Below are 21,554 nucleotides of genomic sequence, written 5' to 3'. Positions count from 1 at the left end.
GAGATTGAAAAAAAATTATATGTTCGTATCAAGAAAAAAGTTACAGGAAATAATTTAGTTGATCGCTCAAGATCATAATTAAGCAGATCGCGATTTAAAAAAGATAAAAATTTTGTTTTGCATTTTTTTATTTATTTTAAAGAAACGTCTTTATATCAATTGAAGTATATTCAATCATTTAGCAAAGAATTTTACATGCGCATAGACAGAACGTAAACTTTGGGAATTAAAAAAAAAGGTACCTTAAATGATGGCAGGCGCAAGGCTTTTAAAACTCTTTTAAACATAAAATAATCTCGTAATCCTCTAAACTTTTAAAAATCTCTTTTAGACATGTTCAAATTTCATATGATGTTTGTTAGTTAACATCGGTAAGTTATTGTAAGCAATTGTATTTATTGTGATGTACTTGAATATGTAGGGTTTAAAAGGATGAGAGTTAATCTGTTGGAAAAGTGATCTATTCAGTTACATCTTCAAGAATTTTTGGGGAGCGTTTATCTACGATAGCGTCTATGGAGTACGATATTTTATTAAATGCGGTATTTAGTAGGAGTCTAAGCTTTATAGTACAAACAAGCAGGAGAGCAAATTCTTCATGAATTTCTCTAGATGTCCTTTTGATCTTTTTTTAGACGAATATACGCTTAAGTCAAGCCAAGCCAAGTCAAGAGATTGTTGAAGGCGATGTAGATAATCATAACAAAGAATGGAGTATCTGAAGGAATTGAAATGTTTTGTAATAGAATTGGAGAGTGTGGACTCCTGGCATATACCATTAAATTACAATCTGATATAAATTTCATTACTTATTTATTTTCGGCCATTGAAATGTAGTTATGTGAGACCAAAGTTTGTTGATCGGCATAAAACAGTTTTGTTTATATCCGTCAAAAATAGTGTCTGAAAGCCTGACAAGTACGTTTTCCATCATTCGAAACATAATCAATTTTTGCTTAGAAGTACAATTTGTGTTAATAGGTATAATACTAACTAGTTTGCATAGAATATGGATTTCTGAAAATGGAGAAATTAGCAAAAATCACTTACCATGATTCAAACATGGTCAATGTCCATTTATCGTTATACTTTAATTTGATAAAATTCCTACTTTTTTATAGTCTAATTGAACGCTATTTTTCCAGTTGCAAAGATATAATTTTTATGTGATGGAATCAGTTCGCTCCCGTAAAGATGGCTTTTATTACATATTAAAATTTCCAAAATTATTACGTATGTTTTTATCTGTGTAGATTGAAATTTAAGTTTGCCAATTTCGAAATCTGAAATAAAATGACAGCAAAAAACGATTCAGCAATCATTTTTGCAAATTAATTAATAGATGGATAAATTGTCGCGTTAGAATAATTAAAAACTGTATAATTTTTTTTTTAATAAATATTAAACAGTTAGGGTGATTTCGGTGATGAGAATTAGTATTATCAGATGTATCAGGTACATAATGTAACTATCTGAGTGACTTGAAAAGATTTGTTTTTTGAAGTGCCTTAAAGCAGCTTGTTGATGAACTTCATTTCTCCTCATTAGGAATGTACAGTTTGTTTTCTGATGCATCTGCTTATACATGCACACACCTCTCAAGTGAAATACAGGGTTCTTCTGTACAAGTAAGTAAATTACGGTCAAACATGGATTTAAGTAATAAAAAAAATGATTTAGATTTTAATCTCTGAAGTCTCTAACTCTACAAGGCTATTATGAAAGCAGTAGAATGGCAATTAGCTATGCACAGAGCGGTAATAGGTTCAACTCCTCAGGGAACAGTTGGAAAAGGAATAAATAATATATGATAATTAAAGTATCCTAAATAGTTTTATTCGCATTAATTATGAAGATGGCAGTGTTATGTTCACCATACTGTGGATTGTATATCTTCTTCCTAATATGGCTAGAGTTGATATTCTCTTTCCGGGAATATAAATTGAATATAAATTGCCACAAGTTATTGAATGCCTTCACAAATTTCCAATTTCACACTGCAGAGCTAGAAACTGTAACCGCTCAACTGTGCAAATTTGCGGAGCCGGCAGCTGCTGTGCCACACCGCGGTGCAAGACTCAATGTAAAAATATTTGTAAACATGGAACAGGATTGTACTTGGGTATTGAATATGAGATGGTCGTACATAAAAAAGGGTGGGAATTTATTGATTTATGTTTCTTTACTTCCATTTCATACTTAGAAGATAAGGGAACCCTGTCGATGGCGCTTTGTAGTTGTTCTCGCTTACCTGACAACAGGTTGAAACAAATGTATGTCATAATTTTTTTACTTTATATTCTAGGAACGCTGCGCAAAGTATAATTTTTCGTCTTCGTGTGATAAAAATACTCATACCTCCATTTACGGAAACATGATTTAATGGAGAATATCGTGTAGAGTAGCTAGTCGGTTGAATTGTAAACTTGCACTGGATAAATATGGGATTCATAAGCAAATGGGTTCATTGGCAATATATGTCTGTACTTATACAAGAAAATATTTGTAGCATTTGCACGTTTTGACAATTTGTTGATTTATTTCTGTTAAACCATAAACATTTTTGGAAAACGTTTTTCTCCACTCTGACAATTTTCAACCGTTTCTTTCGATATGAAACACAATGCATAAAATATTTATTTATTTATGTATTTAATGGCCTCTATGGATATCACATTATTGATTGTCTTCTGCTTGGTTATAATGTAGTTGGTTTTTGATTTTAGATGTAAATGTTTTTTGGAGTATCGCCCGAATGATGTTCCGTCAATAAAAACATTTTTCTGAGTCTGTCCTATAAAAAGGGTCACATTTTGTTTATCTGCTTTGCAGAAATTGATAAAATAATAAAAACCAAAAATTTACAATTAATGAAAGCAAGTAAAAGTTTATACTAGCAAACAAAAATCAAATGTTAGCATTTATCAAGAATACTAAAAAATGCTGAAATAAAAAATAGAAAACGAATCAAAATGGAAAACGTGGTAAAAGTTTTTATATTTTTTCCTTCTATATTTAATAACTTACAAATCAATGTATTTCCACAATGTCACTGTTCGGTTTTTCTGAACTCAGATATACTTTAACGAATTAATTAAAGTAGTTTTCAGGTGCTAGATTATCAGAAGTTAAATAAATAGATATGAGTTCACAATCAGATTTACCAAAATTGGATCTTATATAGTCTATTAAGTAGTTATGACTTCTTCTTCTGATGAGTAAGGAACTTTTATTATTGGCTTCTTTTGTTTTTAACGCATTTCACTGATTAGAAACCCACTGTCAACTATCAATTATGCCAAATCAATGCTCCAAAATTAAAGTATGCAGTTTTAGTAATTCTCAGTATTTATAGAAGAATAATGTAATCTTCCAATGAGAGGACTAGGATTACAAATACTTTTTTTACTCCTGCTCAGTTTCAGAACTGGTCTACTAATTTTGAGCACAATAACCAATTTGGAATTACAAAATGCGCGAATTATGTCCCTTAATTTATTACAACATTCGTGACTGAATTGAAACCCCTCTCTTTCTATTCCACCCTACCCCCTTCGCCATTAAATTTTGTATCTGTTTTTTACTGAAGTTGCTCAATTTTTCGTCTTCCTGTTCTCCATGGCACTAAATTTTTATGGAAGCTTTGCTTATTTGTTTGCTTTCCCATCAATTTTATTGTTGTGTTTACGGCTTGCAGGAGGAAATAAAACTTTTTGCATTTAACAGCGACTGTGTTTGCTTTTAAGGGAAGACAAACAAAAATTCAAACAAACTAAATTTCCAAATCCGCTCCAAATAAGTTGATTTATACAAAATATTTTACTAAAAAAATTTGTTGTAAATTTAACGTTTAAAAACTTCAGTTTTTTCTGTTTAAATAAGTTGTCTGGACAAGACTTTTCTACCCTAAACCAAATTTTACGTAAAAAACATCTGGAAATTGAAAATCGTTTTAAATTGATACAGAAAAGCTCATGGTTAATCTCACCGGTTTCTTATATATAGAATTTGACAGTACTTTCCTTTTCAAAAAAAGGAAAAAAGATCTTACAATAAATCTGGTTTGCATTTCACTTATATTTGGTTTAGGATTCTCTTTGTGGCATCTTTGTATTTTCTTGAATTTAAATATAACAGATTAGTTAATTATTTGTGAATATTTGATTGATTTCAGAGGTTCAGGTAAAAAGTTTTTACACATCATAAATGAAATAAGTTCGGTACATTTATGATTAAAACGATAAGTGCCGTGCAGATATTTCAAAAGAGTTGTTTTACTTATGCTGGAAAGTCTATTATCCCAACAAACTACTAGAAACTAGATAGTAAGTTTCAGTTCGACAAATCTGGATGCGAAAAATGTATTTCGCTTGTTATCACGAAAAATATCTATATATAAAAACACACAAACAAAAACTCGTAAATCATTTAGTGTCCTTCTGTTATTAATGCCCAGTACATCCTTAGTTTCTTCGTTATACCATTGATGGCATCATAGATAACTTAAAAACATTTTGAATCAAATTCTGTCATTAGGTGTTAGTCAATTTACCTCTAAAGTTGAGTGAAACTTATAGATATAAACCCAAAAACATATTCCAACGATAATTGTATAAATGATGTAATTTAATAAAATTAATGAATTCATTTAGCTTTTGCTACCGGACTTCAATTGAATGGACAAGCATTTGGAACATTAAAATTTGAATAAATATACAAAAATATCGGCTGCATTCACTTTTCCTTCAAACTTAGTTAATGAAACAATCCAAGTTATCGAATCCTATGGCTAAAGGGCACCACGTATACTTTGTGAAAGAACAGTGAGACTTTACAGACAAAAATTAAAGTTGTTTACAAAAGCCACTGTCAAAAAATTCCAAGCAATATTTTCTTATAATGAATCACAACTTTAAGTATAGATATCTAGAGATATCACTTAATTGAAACAAAAACTAGGAGGTATCTGCCCGCTATATAGCGCAGTAATATTATGCGCAAAACAAGAACAATGAAAACTGTTTTATATGCACCAATTTAAGCGATTCTTTTGTATATATCCATATTTGCTTTACTTCTCAGCCAATTTTAATATTCTCTTGTGCTCATATAATTTATTTTTATTACAATCAAAACTATAACCAAAATGTCGATACATATCAAAAATAGCAAACAATTCATATGAATTGCCGTAACTAATTAAATTTGTATCGATTACGAAATAAATGTCGCTCAGGCATGCTAACACTGCGCTATGAAGCTCAGATACATTGATACATATGTTGTTATCTAAAACCATTTTATAAACACTTTACTGTGTCAAATTTTTATTCTCAAAATTTAACTGTTGTTGTTTTTGACGATTATCAAGCGGAAGAAAAAACAAGATGACAACAATATTTACCGTCACGCTTAAAAAATGTCATAGAATGTCCTTATACGAGGCCGGTTTGACAAGTCAGTGACTTTTTGAATTTCCCGCGCAGTTACTCCAAATGCAACAGTGCTGTCGTCAGCTGTAATCTAGCAGTGGGCAACTTCCTAATTTTAAGCAAGCTACGTCGTTCAGTTGGTGTTTGATAGCAGTTCAAAGAAGACCATCTCGTGAATTTTTGCGAAAATGGAAAAAAGTGAATTTTGAGTTCTGATCAAGCTTTGTGGCCAAAATCCACGAATTGGGATACAAACTGCTACCCCATCCAGCATATTCTTCAGATTTCTGAAATTTCTGAAAGTTAAATTTACTTTTTTCCATTTACATAAAAATTGACGGTGTTTGATAACTGCGCGGAAAATTCAAAAAGTCACTGACTTATCATACAACCCTCGTATAAACATTTCCAATATTTATACTGCTTTGCTATTGTCGTGACGAGAACAAAAGCAAACCAACATTGCTTTAGACCATCATTGACTATAATTTGTCTTTCGTCTCCTTTTAATAAGACAAACAGTAAATATATTCATTTGAGCAAATCCATAAGTTCTCAAAAAATGCATATCATTAAAGATAATCGTAATATTATTACGGCCATTGAAGTCTAAGCTGAATCTAAGCTAAGTTGAATTCGTATTTGCGGTTAAAATATTAAGTCATTATCCTAAAAATGTCACATTTACCTGTAATAATCTCAAAAATGGAAATGATATGCTTTATATCATTTTCAAAACTAATTACAGCCGATGGAGTAGTTACTGAAAGAGTCTCCATTCTATTCAAAACTGATCTTTTCTTTCACAATCATTCTTACAAAATTGCATTTGTACCAGAAACTACATATTATATAAATGTATAGCGCCTAGAGAAGAAAACACCTGGTAAACTAAAAGGAGTAAAAGCGGAATAAATTGTGCTTTAAGAAGTCAGCTGACCGGTTCTACAGTATGAAAAACAATGCATTCGATTGTTCGTACCGAATAAGAAATAGGAGGAAACAAGGATCTAATGAATTTTGGTATTCCTCGTAAGCGTAGGGGGCATCTTAGCTGATACAAACATTTTATTAAATATTCATTTTTAAGACTGTCCAAAACAAACTATGGTCACTTTTCTCAGATTTATTTCACTTTTTATATTTGCAAATAATAGTAATATTAATTCTGAATTACTTTAACCTTAACACAGGAAAGTTGTGTAGTTTTTTATGACGTTTCTAGGATTGATAGGGAAGTAAAAATCTGTTTTCAAATTCCTTCAAAATTAGATTCAGTATTCGGAACTGCTTATTAAAATTAAGAATTATAATCCAAGTAAATATTAATGTTGCAATTTAAGTAAATAAAACATAAATATCTGAACATTGTAATATAAATTAATTTAATGCATTTCATTAATATTATTCGGAAATAATATCAACCTCTTACTATGCTTTCGCTAAAGCTAAATCAACTTATATTAATTAAATTAAAATTTGGTCGTTCCCATTGGCATTAGTTGATATAATGTATGTGATATTCTTAAAAACATTACGAAAGTTAAATGTACATATAGAATACGTCGTACAATGCATCGAAAAATTTTTATGATTTTTAAAAAAAATTAATTAGTATTAATTTCGTTAACAGTTTCGAAAAAACGGAGGAATTGCTGGACTTTTGCTAGTATGAGTACTGAATAATATTATTAAATAAAGTGAAAAATTGAAATAAGTTAGGAAAGAACGAAGAAGTTTTGGGAAGAGGATTACCAAAAATAAAGGATCAATTTTTATTAAAGAAAAAATCTTTTAAAAAATTCTCACCTTTGACTTGTTTGTTTTTTGTTCATTCACATTTTGCTTCCTGTCTCCATATGTCAAATTTCGATCATACCCCTTTTGGGAAATATATTTTGCAATGTTGCATTTGAAATTTTTAATGTAATTTCACTTAATTTATTCTTGACTAAGTTGATTTGCACGAAATCTCTTTTAGTGTATATGAACTTGATTCATTGGTTTTATACAAATTTGCGTACATTATGACTTACTAAGTTGTAATATTAATAATTAACTGGCACACTTGCAAAATAAAAAATAACATTTTAAACATCAAATAAAAACTCTTTCCAACGGAAAACTTTTGATGGAAAAATTCAGGTTTTATTTGTCAGATAGATAAATACTTGTAAAATTGAATTACATATTTTCCAAGTTTTATTAATAAAATGATTTTTTTTCTACGAAAAAAATAATTGAAGCTATAAATATATACTATAGAATATTTCCTTAATAACTTTGAAAAGTATGAACACTCTGTTGAAACAGGGTGCGTTGTGATAAGTCTTAGATAAACCGACACCAAGAATTGTGTTTACATATTAATAAGAAAAAAACCCTTGTCTTCTCCTTGTTGTCTCGAATATATTTTGTATATTTTAATTATTTGCATGTGAAATATAACTTGTTATTTTCTCTCCATTTTCAGTTTAATGGCATATGGGCATTACCCAATTTCGTATGTGATTTCTACATAGCCATGGATGTGATATGCTCAACTTCATCGATATTTAATTTAGTTGCAATATCAATCGACAGGTAAGAACAGCATTTTTTATATGCGATTTGTGTACATTAATTACCATACTCCGACATTATAGGGGTATTCAGGCAACTGATTAGTTGCTTAGTTGATTCAAAAACTTCAATAAAAAAAAATTAGCATTTTGATGTTAATCAGTTGCTTGAACGACCCAAAATGCGTAATCTGAGTAGATTGTTGTGTGCAAATGCCTTGGCAGCACTAGTATCAACAGCATAAGCGAAACATATGTTAACAGTGAAATACTCAAATATTCATAAGTTTTAATATCATTTAAATTTATCATATAATTTATTTTATCATATCATATAATTTATCATATAACTAAAATTGCAAACGTGTCATATATCAAGAAGTAGAATATTCAATTTTACACTTTTTAATTATATTTTAACCCCTTAAAAATTATAGTTTTACTGAATTTTATTTATTAATTTATGTTATTATTTTTGCATTTTCTTTTTAAAGCACCCAATGCTCATAGCGCCGACACTTGGTACTGGCAGCACTATTAATCAAATTTTTACTAATCTGAGAATCTCCGAAATAGTTGATTAGTTTCTTTTCTGCTTAGTTTCTTTTTTGTATGCAAATTTTTGTTGTAATCATCTACTAAGCAACTAATCAGCCGCCTGAATACCCCTTATATGTACCAAATAATTGTTCGGGAATTCATATGGTCTATTGTTTCCAAATGGTGATAATTAATTATGGAGTCTTCATGATGTAGTATGCAGAATTTAAAACCTGCTCTCACGTTATATCAGTGTCTGACAAAATTGACGATGCATTCAGGATAAGTTACAGCTTTGTAGAGAATCATATAATGAGACTGTTCCTTAGATAATTAAGAAGATTAATCTTTCTTTGAATTTATTCATTTGATAAAAATTATATAAAGTATTTTAAACATCATATCTCTGTTTTAAATTTTTACATATACTAGCTAATGCCGATTTTTTATTAGTTGTGTGTCTTTTACTTTTACTAATGTTGGTAACTTTTGTAAGAGTGCGTCTTATAGCTACATTTAACCTCCCTTCTTTGGTTATATAAACTTAGTATCGTACACTTACCTGAGAAAATGATAAATTAAAGTTTTATGTCAGTAAAAGTAGTAAGTAGGAAACAAGACACAAACAGAGTAGTTAGTGCAAATGGTGGGAGAATTCAAACTTTTAAGACCCATAAATACCCGGCAGAAACGTTAGAATTTTTGATGGTTTGAATAAAAGTAGCGACAGTACACACAATATCGTTAACACTTAAAGACAATAATTAACGCACAGTAAGTATTGCCCTTCGCATATAAATTAAAACCAATGATTATTTAATACTCTTTAAATACTCATTAAATACTCAATAAAAGTCTTTGTTAAAACTATTACATATTTGAGAAAAAGAGTACACATAATTTTTATTTCTTATTTCGCGATCATTTGACGATCATTTGTAAAATAATTGAAAAAGTTGTAGACATTTATTTTCTTTAAAAGCAGCAAATTTGAAAAAAGTGCTACAAATAATTATTAAAGAAGTTTATATATTTTAAAAATTATTTTGTGCTAAAAACATTTTTTAAGGAAGTTTTTATATTTTAAAAATTATTTCATGAATAAAAATATTAAAATGCAATATTTTAAAGAATTAAATTAAAAAAAATTTAAGTTTTAAGAATTAAAATAAAAAATTATGTTTAATTTTAAAAAATATGAAATCTTTAAAAAATGAAATAATGAAATAAATAACATGTTGCTATTATCATCATCTCAATTCCTTCAGTTTCGATTACTATTTTGCACACTGTACTTCGCTGCTGTTCTAAACGCTGTAGAAAATAAATTAAAATTCATTATTTCATTATTTCTTAGAATTAAACATAATTTTTTATTTTAATTCTTAAAACTAATTTTACCGCATACATGTCTCAGATCGAAATTTGGTATGCAGACTTGAATATAGACGATTTGATTTGGTAGCACGCATACCTTGTCTGCAAACATCTAGCATCGTCTATATTCTGCTTTTCTGTTGTTATTTTTTAAATATTGGATTCAAAGAATGGTTAAACGTTGATTTTTAGACTTAAGACGTTGTTCTGGTAAAAATTACCAAATGAAGCAATTACCCCGGAAAAATCAACAAAATCCACAAAATTTTGTTGGAAAACCGATTAATGAAGCTAACCGGAGAAAGTCGACCAAAGATCTGCCAAATACGGCAGATTTTAACTCCAGTGACTTTACAAACATTCTTCAGGGAAAAAATGTTTGTAGGACATCATGGTAAATTTAGATATCCATTTTTTTTTTTGGGTACCTTGTTAAAATCTTCGTTATAAAATATGATGATATGATATAACAAACTTCATATAAAACCCTAAGCTCGACACCGAAAAATATGACAAATAACCAGCCATTTCAGAGCATGAAATACATGAAATGCATAAAAATTGTTGCTGCAATTGACGGAAATAAATTAAATTTTTTGTACGATTTTTGCACATTGTTGCAATATGTTTTTTGAAATTTGAAGAAAATCTTTAAAAGTACTTCGTATTAACAGTCACTGAACACAGTTTTGTTTACCTTTCTTCAGGACACCTTGAGTGGGTATTATGCACCATACTATACAACATTCAGTCGTGATTCTTATATGTGCGGATACACACATATTTTCAATTAAAATAGTTATTATGTATCTGTATCTTTTATTCTAAATATAATTTTTATTTCCGCGTACACATATTTTTTATTGTAAGTCTGTTCTAAGCATGTACCTTATGCTTCATAATTAAAGAAAGTAACTCAACAGTAATTAGAAATTGTTATGTGTTGCGGAAATGGTTACGCGTTTTCTTAGCTTCAACTACAATAGGTACATAAGTAGAGTTCTTCTCATACTGGATGTGTATTAACACAAGCAAACCTATGGGTTAATAATATAAAACTTATATTAAATTAGATGAAATAATATTATGGATTATGATTGAGTAAATGTGTACCATTTTGCAGTTTTAGTTTGGTTTCAACAATTAGTAATAAAATAGTGCAGTGGATTTTTAGGTAGAAACCTCTTAGGAATAGCGCTAAAATAATTTTCTTAGTGCAATATATAATAAAATCATTTTTTATATTTTTTAATTTGTCCATTATTTTCAATGCATAAAATATTTTTAGTATGCGTGCAATGCTTTGATGCTTACAGTTCAATGATTTCAAGCAGAACAAAATTTGTATGGATCCCGACAGAAATACGACCGAACACGAAGACAAGCGAGCTTATCTTCAAAACATGTGATCAAATAATAAGTTGTTTTGTTGTGATCACGTTAAAACAAATTTAAAGATGATTACGAAATAACTAGTTGAATAGCCTTTTTATAACATATTTCAAGTTTCATATACATACATATATGTATATATGTATAAGCTGTCTGTGACTAATGTGTCTACATTTACAGCTAATAACATATCAAAAAGAATCTAAAAGCTTTACTTGTATTTAAACATACTTTTTTGGTGGATATGTCGGTGCGTTACAATGACACATTATAGTGCATATAGCTATATATATATATAACAATGGACCACTATTTTACAAAAATATTAAAGCGTGCAATTGTTTTTATATGTGACTCTTTGTTTGATTTAATGTAGAATTAATTCATTTGTACACACTTTTTTTTATTATAAAAACTATTACAGTTATTTAAAATGATTTTTATTATTTCGTTGTTTAAAAATATTTGAGCGGAGAATAAATAATGGACTATATAAACAGGAGCTCGGAAAGCTTACTTTTTGGGCTGCTCTGTGCCACTGAATTTTAGCGCAGCAATCGCTCCAATTTTAGTAAAAGCATTTGCTATTTATTAAATTTTTATAAGTGTAAGATATTAAACTAACAAACAAGTGGAAATTATTTAGAAAACAAGATACAAATTTATAACATTTTTGCTAAAATGAAGAAACGGGGCAGTATCGCATTGGATACTGCTCTTTATTTGCCAATTGAAAAAAAAACTAGAAATAAATATAGAAATATAGAATAAAATTTCCTCGGAATAAAAAAGAATAACAATAATAATAATTTAATAATTGAATAATTTCTCAAAACAGAAAGTTTGAATCCAAACACAACATATATAGTATTATAGTGTATTATTACAAATTTTGCGATTGCCGATACTTGCGATTTCAATCCTGGTCAATCTTGCGTATATAGCAAGATTGACCAGGCGATAATGCGCAATATTGCTAGCGATACCTGCACTTGCACCATCTAGTACTTCTGATTATGTAAATATTGAAATAATAACGAAATTAATTGGAAAATGCTTCACTGTGTTGGTCATATGTAGTATTCTTGTATCATCAGCAACTGTTACAGTTAATGTGTTTCCCACCGTTAGCATATCACTTGTATATAATAAGTTTAATTGTGGGCCTATTACACTCACTTAAGAAACTAGTTCTATACGACAAGGTTGCGGAAGAAAGTTCTTAAGCGTATTAAACTACATCTTGAGCCGACTATCTTGAGAATTTGGTTCTTTTCCGACACAAGAACATTGTCTTCTGACATATAAATTTTGAGCCTGTAGCAGTTTGAAATTTTTAAAAAATTGTTCGGGTCAGATGTGTTTTTACGCAAACATAATAAAAACTGTGGTCCTGTTTAAAAAACATTATTTGAGCTTTAGCCATTTGCATTCCAATAATATGTCCTAATACAGTTTCAATTTTTTACTAACTTCATCGGCAAAAGCCAACTAACTAACTAACTTTAACTAACTTTTTTGTACTTGTATGAAGGCGCTAACTTATAAACGTTTTGAGATTAGTTCCTCGATATTTTTTATACGTCATTTGTTTGCAAAAGTTACTGTAGTATACAGAATGCCGTTTTTGATGCAATCATTTCAAATGTTCTCTTTATTTAAATATTACTACTGTCTAAGAAATTATGTTAGATTTTTAGAGCGATTATATACATATGTCCCTATATGGTACTAAAAATGGAGTGAATGGAAATTCAATAGGCTCACGCGTACTTGTAACACATATTAACACATATTAAATTTGTCCATTACAAGTCAAGTTGTACTATTTAAGATGACTGTAAATTATTCAACATTTGTATTTGAATAATGTAGACAATTAAAAAATAACAAGTTTTTAAGTGGTATGCTTCACTCGATTAGCAATGGTAACATTAAAAATGAGCATAAAGTTATTAACTTTCTTTTAAAACAAAACAATTATTAATGACTTGTGCAATGTATAATAAGTTCTGAACCAATCAAGTTCTGAACCAAAACCCTTCTGCACTGTGACCCTTATACTTAAAAACTTGATCGCCACAGTTAAATTATGTTATTAAATATTACTAAAATTAAATTATTGTAAAAAAAGTATTCATATTTTGAGTACAAAATTTTTGTTAATAACATCATCCATTTTCCGTTGAGTGTAGTTTTGTCAAATTTTTGCCGGTATGTGCTTATAAAGGGCCCTTTACACAGCATCGTCCACTGTCAGCGCATGATGTCGTCGCTTGCCATTACACATCAAATTTTTCAACAATTTTTTAAACACGCCCCAGATAAAACAACAAATATGCTAAAAAATAATTTCATACATGCATTTCACCGAAGTTTTAACTTTCATCCCTTTATGCTCTTATAAACACATGAGAATTTTTTTTCCACTTTTTTTGTGAAATGCGAAATTTGTTTAATTGCAACATTTGAAATTTTAAGAAATACGCTGACAAAAATCAAAAAATTTTGATATTTCTTCAAACACGCTCGTGTTTTTTCCATATACAGTCGGATTTTGTCGGTATGGAAAATTTCATTTATTTTGAGAAGTGAAAGCGTAAACATCGTTTAAATGCACGCATGATTTACCGTTAGCAGACGATGATTTGCAACTATGAATGAATTATATCTTTTATATTTAATGTTATTTTTCTTTTCTATCTTGTAAAATGACTTGATTTTCTGAACATGTTATTCAAAATATTTAAAATATTAATTAAATTGGACTAACAAAAATATGTGAATTACCAAACATTAAATAGCAATGAATTGTTTATTTTAAATATTTAAAATATTAAATAAAATATTATATATAAAAATAAATTAATATTATAAATAGATATTACGCATAGCAGTCGCTGTTGACACTTTAGCGATTGTTTTAATATTGATGAATGAACAATGTTTGTATTGTTTGCTGGATGCGTGTTTAAAAAATTGTCGAAAAATTTGATGTAATGACAAGTCACGACATCGTTCGCTGACAGCAGACGATGCTGTGAAAAGGGCACTTAAGAAACAATAACCACAGCATAATGCAAACAAATTACATTTTGTATAAAAAATAAATAATTAACGTAGATTGAAAATTGAAATGAATACAAAATTAAGAGGAATGGGAAAAATGTTGAAAGTTTCAAAAAAGAACACTGAAATCTTTCTTATTTTCAAATTTATGAGATTTTTGAATTGTGTTTGAGTTTTTTTTTACAAATAATTTTTGACATATGATTGCAACATTTGTTGGAATTTCCAATAAAGGTTCACAATAGTTCGCTTATTGCGTTGGTAACACTTTGTTTCTTACTGGCCGATATGTATGGCCATTATACCTATACTGGCCGAGGTAGAGAAAATACTGTTGTTGTTTTATATAAATTTCAACCAGTATAGACCAGCAACTTGTCATTACTTATCACTACTTACATTGTTTTCGTATCACTTCCCGATTTTTTAAATTAGTAAATAGAGTATACAGTGCTTATTATAAACAGTTTGCTTTTGTGTAATCTTTGATTAGGGTTATAGTGATGTCCCGATATGTATCAATGATCAGTTATTGCAGATTGGATAGGTTCACACTTCACACTAGACAAAAATGACTGAAAGACTACCAATTAACGCACTAAAAATCAATTTATATTAAATAATTCAATCAAACTTATATTCACATTTTATTATGAATATACTCATATCTGCTGAAACAGCACAATTCGTTGTTCACATCAATCAATAAGTCGAAGTCACTGAAAATGTTTTAATCAAAATTGTGCTAACATTTTAAATTTTACTTTTGACTGCTTTAAATCCCAGCAAGTAAGTTCACCTAAAAGCGACTAAAGTAAAGATACGAAAACTTCAGAATATATTTTAGGCATTTTTAATATTTTGAAATATTTGGGTTTCCTCGAAGCTTTGATGCTGTGTAAAAATTAAATTTGTATTTCATTATCCTTGTCACTAAAAAGGCATCATGTAAATGTGCTTCAAATGAAAAATTTGGAAAAAAGGGCACGCAACACATTCTGTCGGAGAAGCAGGAAGACAACTAGTAGAAGGTTTGGGTATGTGTAAGTTTTGTAGCGCAAATTTGAGCAAATATTACAGAAATGTGCTGCGTAAACAGGAGGCCGGATTCGAAATACAAAAGCACAGATGAAAACTACAAATATTATAATAAAAGATATGTACTGAACGTTTCAAACTTCAGATTCGAAATTACGCGAATCCAGAAACCCCCTCCGGCAAAGCAATCAATCAAAATTTAATTAAATTTTGTGAAAATGTTTCAAATGTAAATAAAGATTATTTTCCTGATTTCATTTAATTTTGCTTCGTTTTTACGCTTTTTTGTTTTCAAAAAGAACTCAACTTTTCACAATTTGCGTTATTTTCATATTTCATATTTTATTTGTGATATTTGCGTTTATTTTGTTAATTTGCCTAACTTTCAGAGCCTTAAAAAATTAATGTTAAGTGCAACGAAGTGAATATTGTTAAGTCCGAATCATATGAACCTTTTCTGGAAACTATGCCTACAGTACTACATTTTTATTTTGGAAAATTGAATAAGCAATTGCAGAAAGTATATAACCAACTACTTTCTGAAAGATCCAAAAAAAGACCAAGCTAGTCTCCTATGGATTTTTGAACATTTGTACTTTTCCATTTTTGATATTTTCGGAAGTACTTTAAGTACTTTAAGTCAAATATAAATCAAAAACAATTTATTTACATCTTAATTCATATACTGATCTTTAGTTTAATAGATATAGTATAATTCGATCTTGTATTATATTTAGAATTCAGCTTATTATTACTTGAGTCAGGAACTAATGCCTAAGAAAAATTTAAATGTTTACACTTGAGATTTCAGAGATTAGCTACCACTAAAACAAAATATAGTTTTTCCACAATATGGTTTTTCACTGTCAAGCATTTTATTTCTTAGTGTAAATAATAAAAAAATTTATATAATTTTCGTTTATTTCTAGTAAATTCAAGGAATATAGATTTCTCAATTACAAGCGATTTTGACGAGAAATTATAAGATGGTTTACAGTTACATTTCTATTTGAAACTTATTTCGATAAGGAAGTTTATTGTCTTTTTGTGTTTGTCAAAACTTGCACCAATAATTGCGTTATTGGAAATTTTCAAAGTAGCACTTAATAAGTCAATAAAACTAAAGAATATATACGCGCTTACCTCCCAACCCGAAAATAAATAATATGATAATGATTTACCAAAGCTCTTGCGACTTCAAAACCATTGTGTATATTAAAATCACAAATTGTTCCCGAGGTGATCTCGTCAGGTGGTCAGTTGTTGCGGAACTTCTGGATCGAATCTGCTTTCTCTGGGTTTCAAAAAAACAAACTATACAAATAAATCAATTGAAAAATAATACAGTAATATTGATGGTTCAGGAAATTTTAACCTAGTTACTTTGAACAACGATCCCTTATCTTCCTCTGGTAAGGAAGTTAATATTATCGTGGCTATCTTTCCACAGCTAAAGCCTTTTTCACGTAGAATATCAAAAAATAATTGTATCTAGAGAAAATCAGTGAACGGTGTGACATTTGGTGTGGAAATGTGATGGTACCCCGTGAAATTGATAATGACAATATGTGGTTTCAATAGGTGCCACAAGCTACATACAATTTTCAGTTTTGGGTTGGTTATACAAGAAATTTCCTAGATTAAGCGAAGAAAATACTTACAAAAATTGTTTACTATAATTATAGTTGCGGAGAAAAGCAAAACTATTGTTACTGCCGGTATAATGTTGAAACTTTTCGTCTCATGGTAGGAAACGTCAAAATCTGCTTCTTTGAGTCTATTGCACTTCATGTCCATGTTAAAAACAGTCAAAACAAGCTAACAAAATGTAGGAACAGTTGTGTTGTGAGTTTTATTTCTTGTTTGTGCAAGAAATGCTTTCTCAATCTAAGTATTACATTTTTTCCAATGCAGCAAAAATTTTTGTTAAGCTATAAGTTGTAATGAGTATGGTGTACTGGATTTTTGGATTTGTTTTTAAAATTCTCATGCTATAATTCTATTTAATTTACAGATACATTGCTGTGACGCAACCTATAAAGTACGCCAAGCACAGGAACAGTCGCCGTGTTTGTCTAACAATTCTACTTGTGTGGGCAATATCGGCTGCAATTGGTTCACCCATTGTATTAGGTCTTAACAACACACCTAACCGTGATCCCGATTTATGCGTGTTTTACAATACGGACTTCATTGTGTACTCCTCGCTCAGTAGTTTCTACATACCATGCATCATAATGGTATTTTTGTATTGGAATATATTCAAGGTAATTTTTACCATTCATCGGTGTTGCCATGCATTGACAATTTTAATAAACAAATCAACTTTATAAACACACTAGTAAACATACTTACATTTACAATCCTGATGCCACACAGACAGAACTGCTAAAATCATATACACATATCACAAATTGTCAATATATGGACTTAAATTGAAATTAACATACATTCATTTGCATAACGCGTGCAAATAAACTTTTGAACTCGCAGAATCACATTTGCATGACCACAAATAGTGGTAGTCAACCTATATACGACCACATCACGATTCACTGACAACTAAATCCAAACCGTTTAAAATACCAAAATTTTCCCAAATCATAAATATCACATTTAACTAAAACTTCATCATCACTTCAACCTTACTTTAATGCTTACATCTCAACTTGGTTTGGAAATTTACTTACATTAAACCAATATAGGCTCTGCGAAGTCGTGCACGAAAGCAACGTGCTGCTCGAAAACCTCATCTATCAGAGCTTACGGCCGGGAGCGTTATAGAGAACATAGCACAAACACGAAGATTGGCAGAAACTGCACTGGACAGCAGTAGGCATACAAGCCGCATTATGCCTGATGAACCTGCGACAAATACCGCATCCGGGTCAAACGAAGAGGAAGATGAGAATGCTATTTCGCCAGATATTGATGATTGTCACGTTATTGTAAACGACAAGTCTACCGAATTTATGCTAGCAACGGTTGTAGAGGAGACTGGCAAGTAAGTTTGAATCATCGTTTGCACTTTGCTAAATTTGGGCGGGACAATAACTAATTTGGTTAATAGTACGGTAATTAATATTAAAGCTTATTTGGTTTTGATTAAGAAAAAATATTTTAAAAAGTATGTATGTACATCTAAATGTCATAAAAATGAAATGGAGAACAGTAAATCCTTTTATTTTTGTGTGCAAGATGCAATCATTTTATAATTAATCTATCATCTGCTCTGCAGTGGACGTATTAAGTAATTTTCAGTGTTTTGTACAGAATTTTAGGCTAAGGAACAGTTTTTAAAATATTTCATTTTGAAAAATTAAGAATTTACATATATGAAAACAAGTAAATTATATATTTTTTTTAACTACAACTTTGATGCATTGGACCATTATGACTTAATTTGGATATAGTATAAGCAGAGAGAGGTTATTACAAAATTGAACTCAGATTTAACAGATAACATATTTAGAAACTACTTTTGTATTTGTTCACTGCTGGAGTTAAAGTTATCAATATGCATTTGACTATTTCACAATATAATAAATAAAATGCTTTCTTTCATGTAATTTTTTGATGAATCGGTGTTTAACTTACATTACTGCTGATATCTTCAAACATAATGGCGACGTTGCATTTGTGCAAAACACGTAAATAATTTTTTTACTGGACGTCAAGCAGTGTTGTCGCGCAAATCACCACACAACCACAATTAGTCGTGGCTGACCCAAATGGTAATCATGATTCTGGTTATGCACCATCAAACGTTGACGATGTCCTTGCAGGCGCAGCTGATTCATCGCCACCAGATAGTCCCGTGGCTAGTGGAACATTGAAACGGTCAAGTGTGAGCAGCAGACGAAACACAGTTGAGGGATCACCAAGAATGGAACCGCCTCTTAGGTAAATTTATTAACTGCGGAAAAACTTTGAAGTTTTCACATAAATTTAAGTTGACAGTTTTTGAAATTTATTGACATTTATATCCTTTTTTATTTAGTTTAGTTTCATTGTTTTCCTTCTTTTTTCACAGCGTTGCTATGAAACCATTGTCCTTCGTACGATATGGTGTCCAGGAGGCCATGACACTTGCACGCAACGACTCCACACTATCAGCAACATCGAAAACTTCCTCTCGCAAGGATAAAAAAAACTCACAGGCATCAAGGTAGGTTTCATAACCCCTGCGTTCACAGGAAGAACATTCCACTAAAACTACTCTAATTAAAAGTTTGAATGGCGTTTCACAGCATCTCGAAATAACATCTCGAAATAATATTCGTTTCATTCGTTTCTGGTCTTGTTAAACTTCTTATTATTATATATTTTTTGCTTTTATATCTTTTATATCCTTTCATCCTTCACACGCCGCTCTCTACGCCCATCATATACAAATTGACAAAGCAGATTTACGATTTATAAGGTGCATAAGGCGTCGAAAAAGAAACGCGAAAAATCGTCAGCTAAAAAGGAGCGGAAAGCAACAAAAACACTTGCCATCGTCCTGGGTAAGTCAATCAGCTACAAATTAAGTAAAAGTATAAGCAGAACTTTTTAACTGCATTCAATTAAATTTTTATGGCATGTTTGAGCAACTTTGGTGAGCGAAGCGCACTTCTGTCACCCCCACTTTCTTTTGAATAAATTTTAATCACTTCTAATGAAAAAAGTGTCAATTACATTATTATTTTCGTTTTTCTTCTTGCTTTTTCCTCTGTCCAGAACTTCATAATCATTTTAATACTGCTAATTAAATTACCCATCACTGCATAGTAAAAACTAAAATCTAAAGACTTGCCATAAAGTTAATACAGTTTGACTTTTCGCGATGAGAAGGAACTTGAATGCACTTAAATCGAACGCATTCTTTGAAAAGTAGAAATAGTTAAAATCCAGTAACTTCGGATGTAGTAGAAATCCTACTCCATATAGCCGCAGATTTTGTTTTCCATGACTACATACAATTTATTTTCAACTAACATATACCATATTATGGCACAAGCAAAGTGCCAAGTGCATTTGTAAACAATTTTAAAATTTCTTTCTTTTACATAATAAGTATAATTTAATTATTTTCTTAGGTGTTTTTCTGTTTTGTTGGGTTCCCTTCTTCACCTGCAATATAATGGACGCAATGTGCGCGAAATTCGATAAGGACTGTAGGCCCGGCGTTACTGCTTTCATTCTTACCACCTGGCTCGGCTACATCAACAGCTTTGTGAATCCGGTCATTTACACAATTTTCAACCCCGAATTTAGGAAGGCATTTAAGAAAATAATGCATTTGGGGTGATTACGAGCAGAATATCATAAATTTGTAATCAAAAACCAAAACCATAGATACAATAACTACAAAATATATCTAAAACATTATTATGAAACTTGCATTCAAGGACTTATTCTAATCGTTTGTAATTAGTAACTAATTATTCCAATTAAGTAAAAATTTAAGTATTAAAAACACAGAGAATATATAAAATTAGTTAAGTATTTAGTACATATGTTTTAGTACAATGTTTTATAACTATTTTTACTGTGCCAAAGTATATATAAACACATAATACTATAATACATAAATATGAATTAAAATAAATAAAAAAAATAAGTATGCAATGTAGGTTAAGTATATTTTCCATTCAGCCGTTTTTTTTTCGATAAATAAAACGAAAATGAAAATGAAAATGAAAATGTTTTCATCGTGTGTCCCCGTGGATCCCAATTCAATTATTTCGCTTCAGTAAATTTTTATATGTAAATGTGAAAAATTTTTAACTGATTTTAAAATTTATTTTTTGTTTAAATAACTTCAATAAAACAAATATTTTAAGTATGTATTCATTTCTCATAATTTTACCAAGTAACGCGTGTGGTGGAAGTGGCAATTACTCTTGGTCTCGGTCTGTTATTTTTATTCTCAATAAATTGGATTTTTTTCTTAATATTTACTACTCAACGAACTAATAAAAAATTATATTTTCAGTAATTGAAATAAATTGCTTAGCATCATCACTTATATCGATTTTCATTCAATTTGATCAGCGTGCCACAGGCATGTCAATTGTTCTTAGTCTATGCTTTTGGAGAAACTTATCTTGTATCAAGAGTAAATGCATTTCCTTACTCACAGGCGATTTTCCGCAATTTC

At 29.9% G+C, this 21,554-nt stretch overlaps 1 protein-coding gene across 2 annotated transcripts; it reads left to right on the top strand.

The window, feature by feature from the left end:
* Nucleotides 1–7,938: 7,938 nt before the first annotated feature.
* On the top strand, nt 7,939–20,867 carry LOC119673188 (dopamine D2-like receptor). Of its 2 annotated transcripts, XM_038084423.1 has the most exons (8): nt 7,939–8,015; nt 17,424–17,676; nt 18,115–18,413; nt 19,091–19,143; nt 19,195–19,312; nt 19,443–19,577; nt 19,817–19,917; nt 20,491–20,867. In XM_038084423.1, exons 1-8 carry the CDS (start codon nt 7,957–7,959, stop codon nt 20,700–20,702), a joined length of 1,230 nt encoding a protein of 409 aa, XP_037940351.1. In that variant the 5' UTR covers nt 7,939–7,956; the 3' UTR covers nt 20,703–20,867. The 2 variants fall into 2 exon arrangements, with proteins under 2 accessions (XP_037940351.1, XP_037940352.1); XM_038084424.1 differs by lacking the exon at nt 7,939–8,015 and having other exon boundaries at nt 17,421–17,676; nt 19,091–19,312.
* The last annotated feature ends 687 nt before the right edge of the window (nt 20,868–21,554 follow it).

The sequence above is a fragment of the Teleopsis dalmanni genome, chromosome 1 (genome assembly GCF_002237135.1).
Source record: "Teleopsis dalmanni isolate 2A chromosome 1, ASM223713v2, whole genome shotgun sequence".
NCBI classification, from domain to species: domain Eukaryota; kingdom Metazoa; phylum Arthropoda; class Insecta; order Diptera; family Diopsidae; genus Teleopsis; species Teleopsis dalmanni.
Note: the sequence above shows the minus strand (reverse complement) of the source record. Positions and strands in the feature narration are given on the sequence as shown.

Bases quoted from the DNA above. Each gene is read 5' to 3' on its own strand.
- LOC119673188 (XM_038084423.1), top strand. From the start codon at position 7,957: ATGGATGTGATATGCTCAACTTCATCGATATTTAATTTAGTTGCAATA. The intron at 19,144-19,194 runs GTAATCATGATT...ATGTCCTTGCAG, and splicing joins AGTCGTGGCTGACCCAAATG to GCGCAGCTGATTCATCGCCA. The intron at 19,578-19,816 runs GTAGGTTTCATA...TTGACAAAGCAG, and splicing joins AAAAACTCACAGGCATCAAG to ATTTACGATTTATAAGGTGC.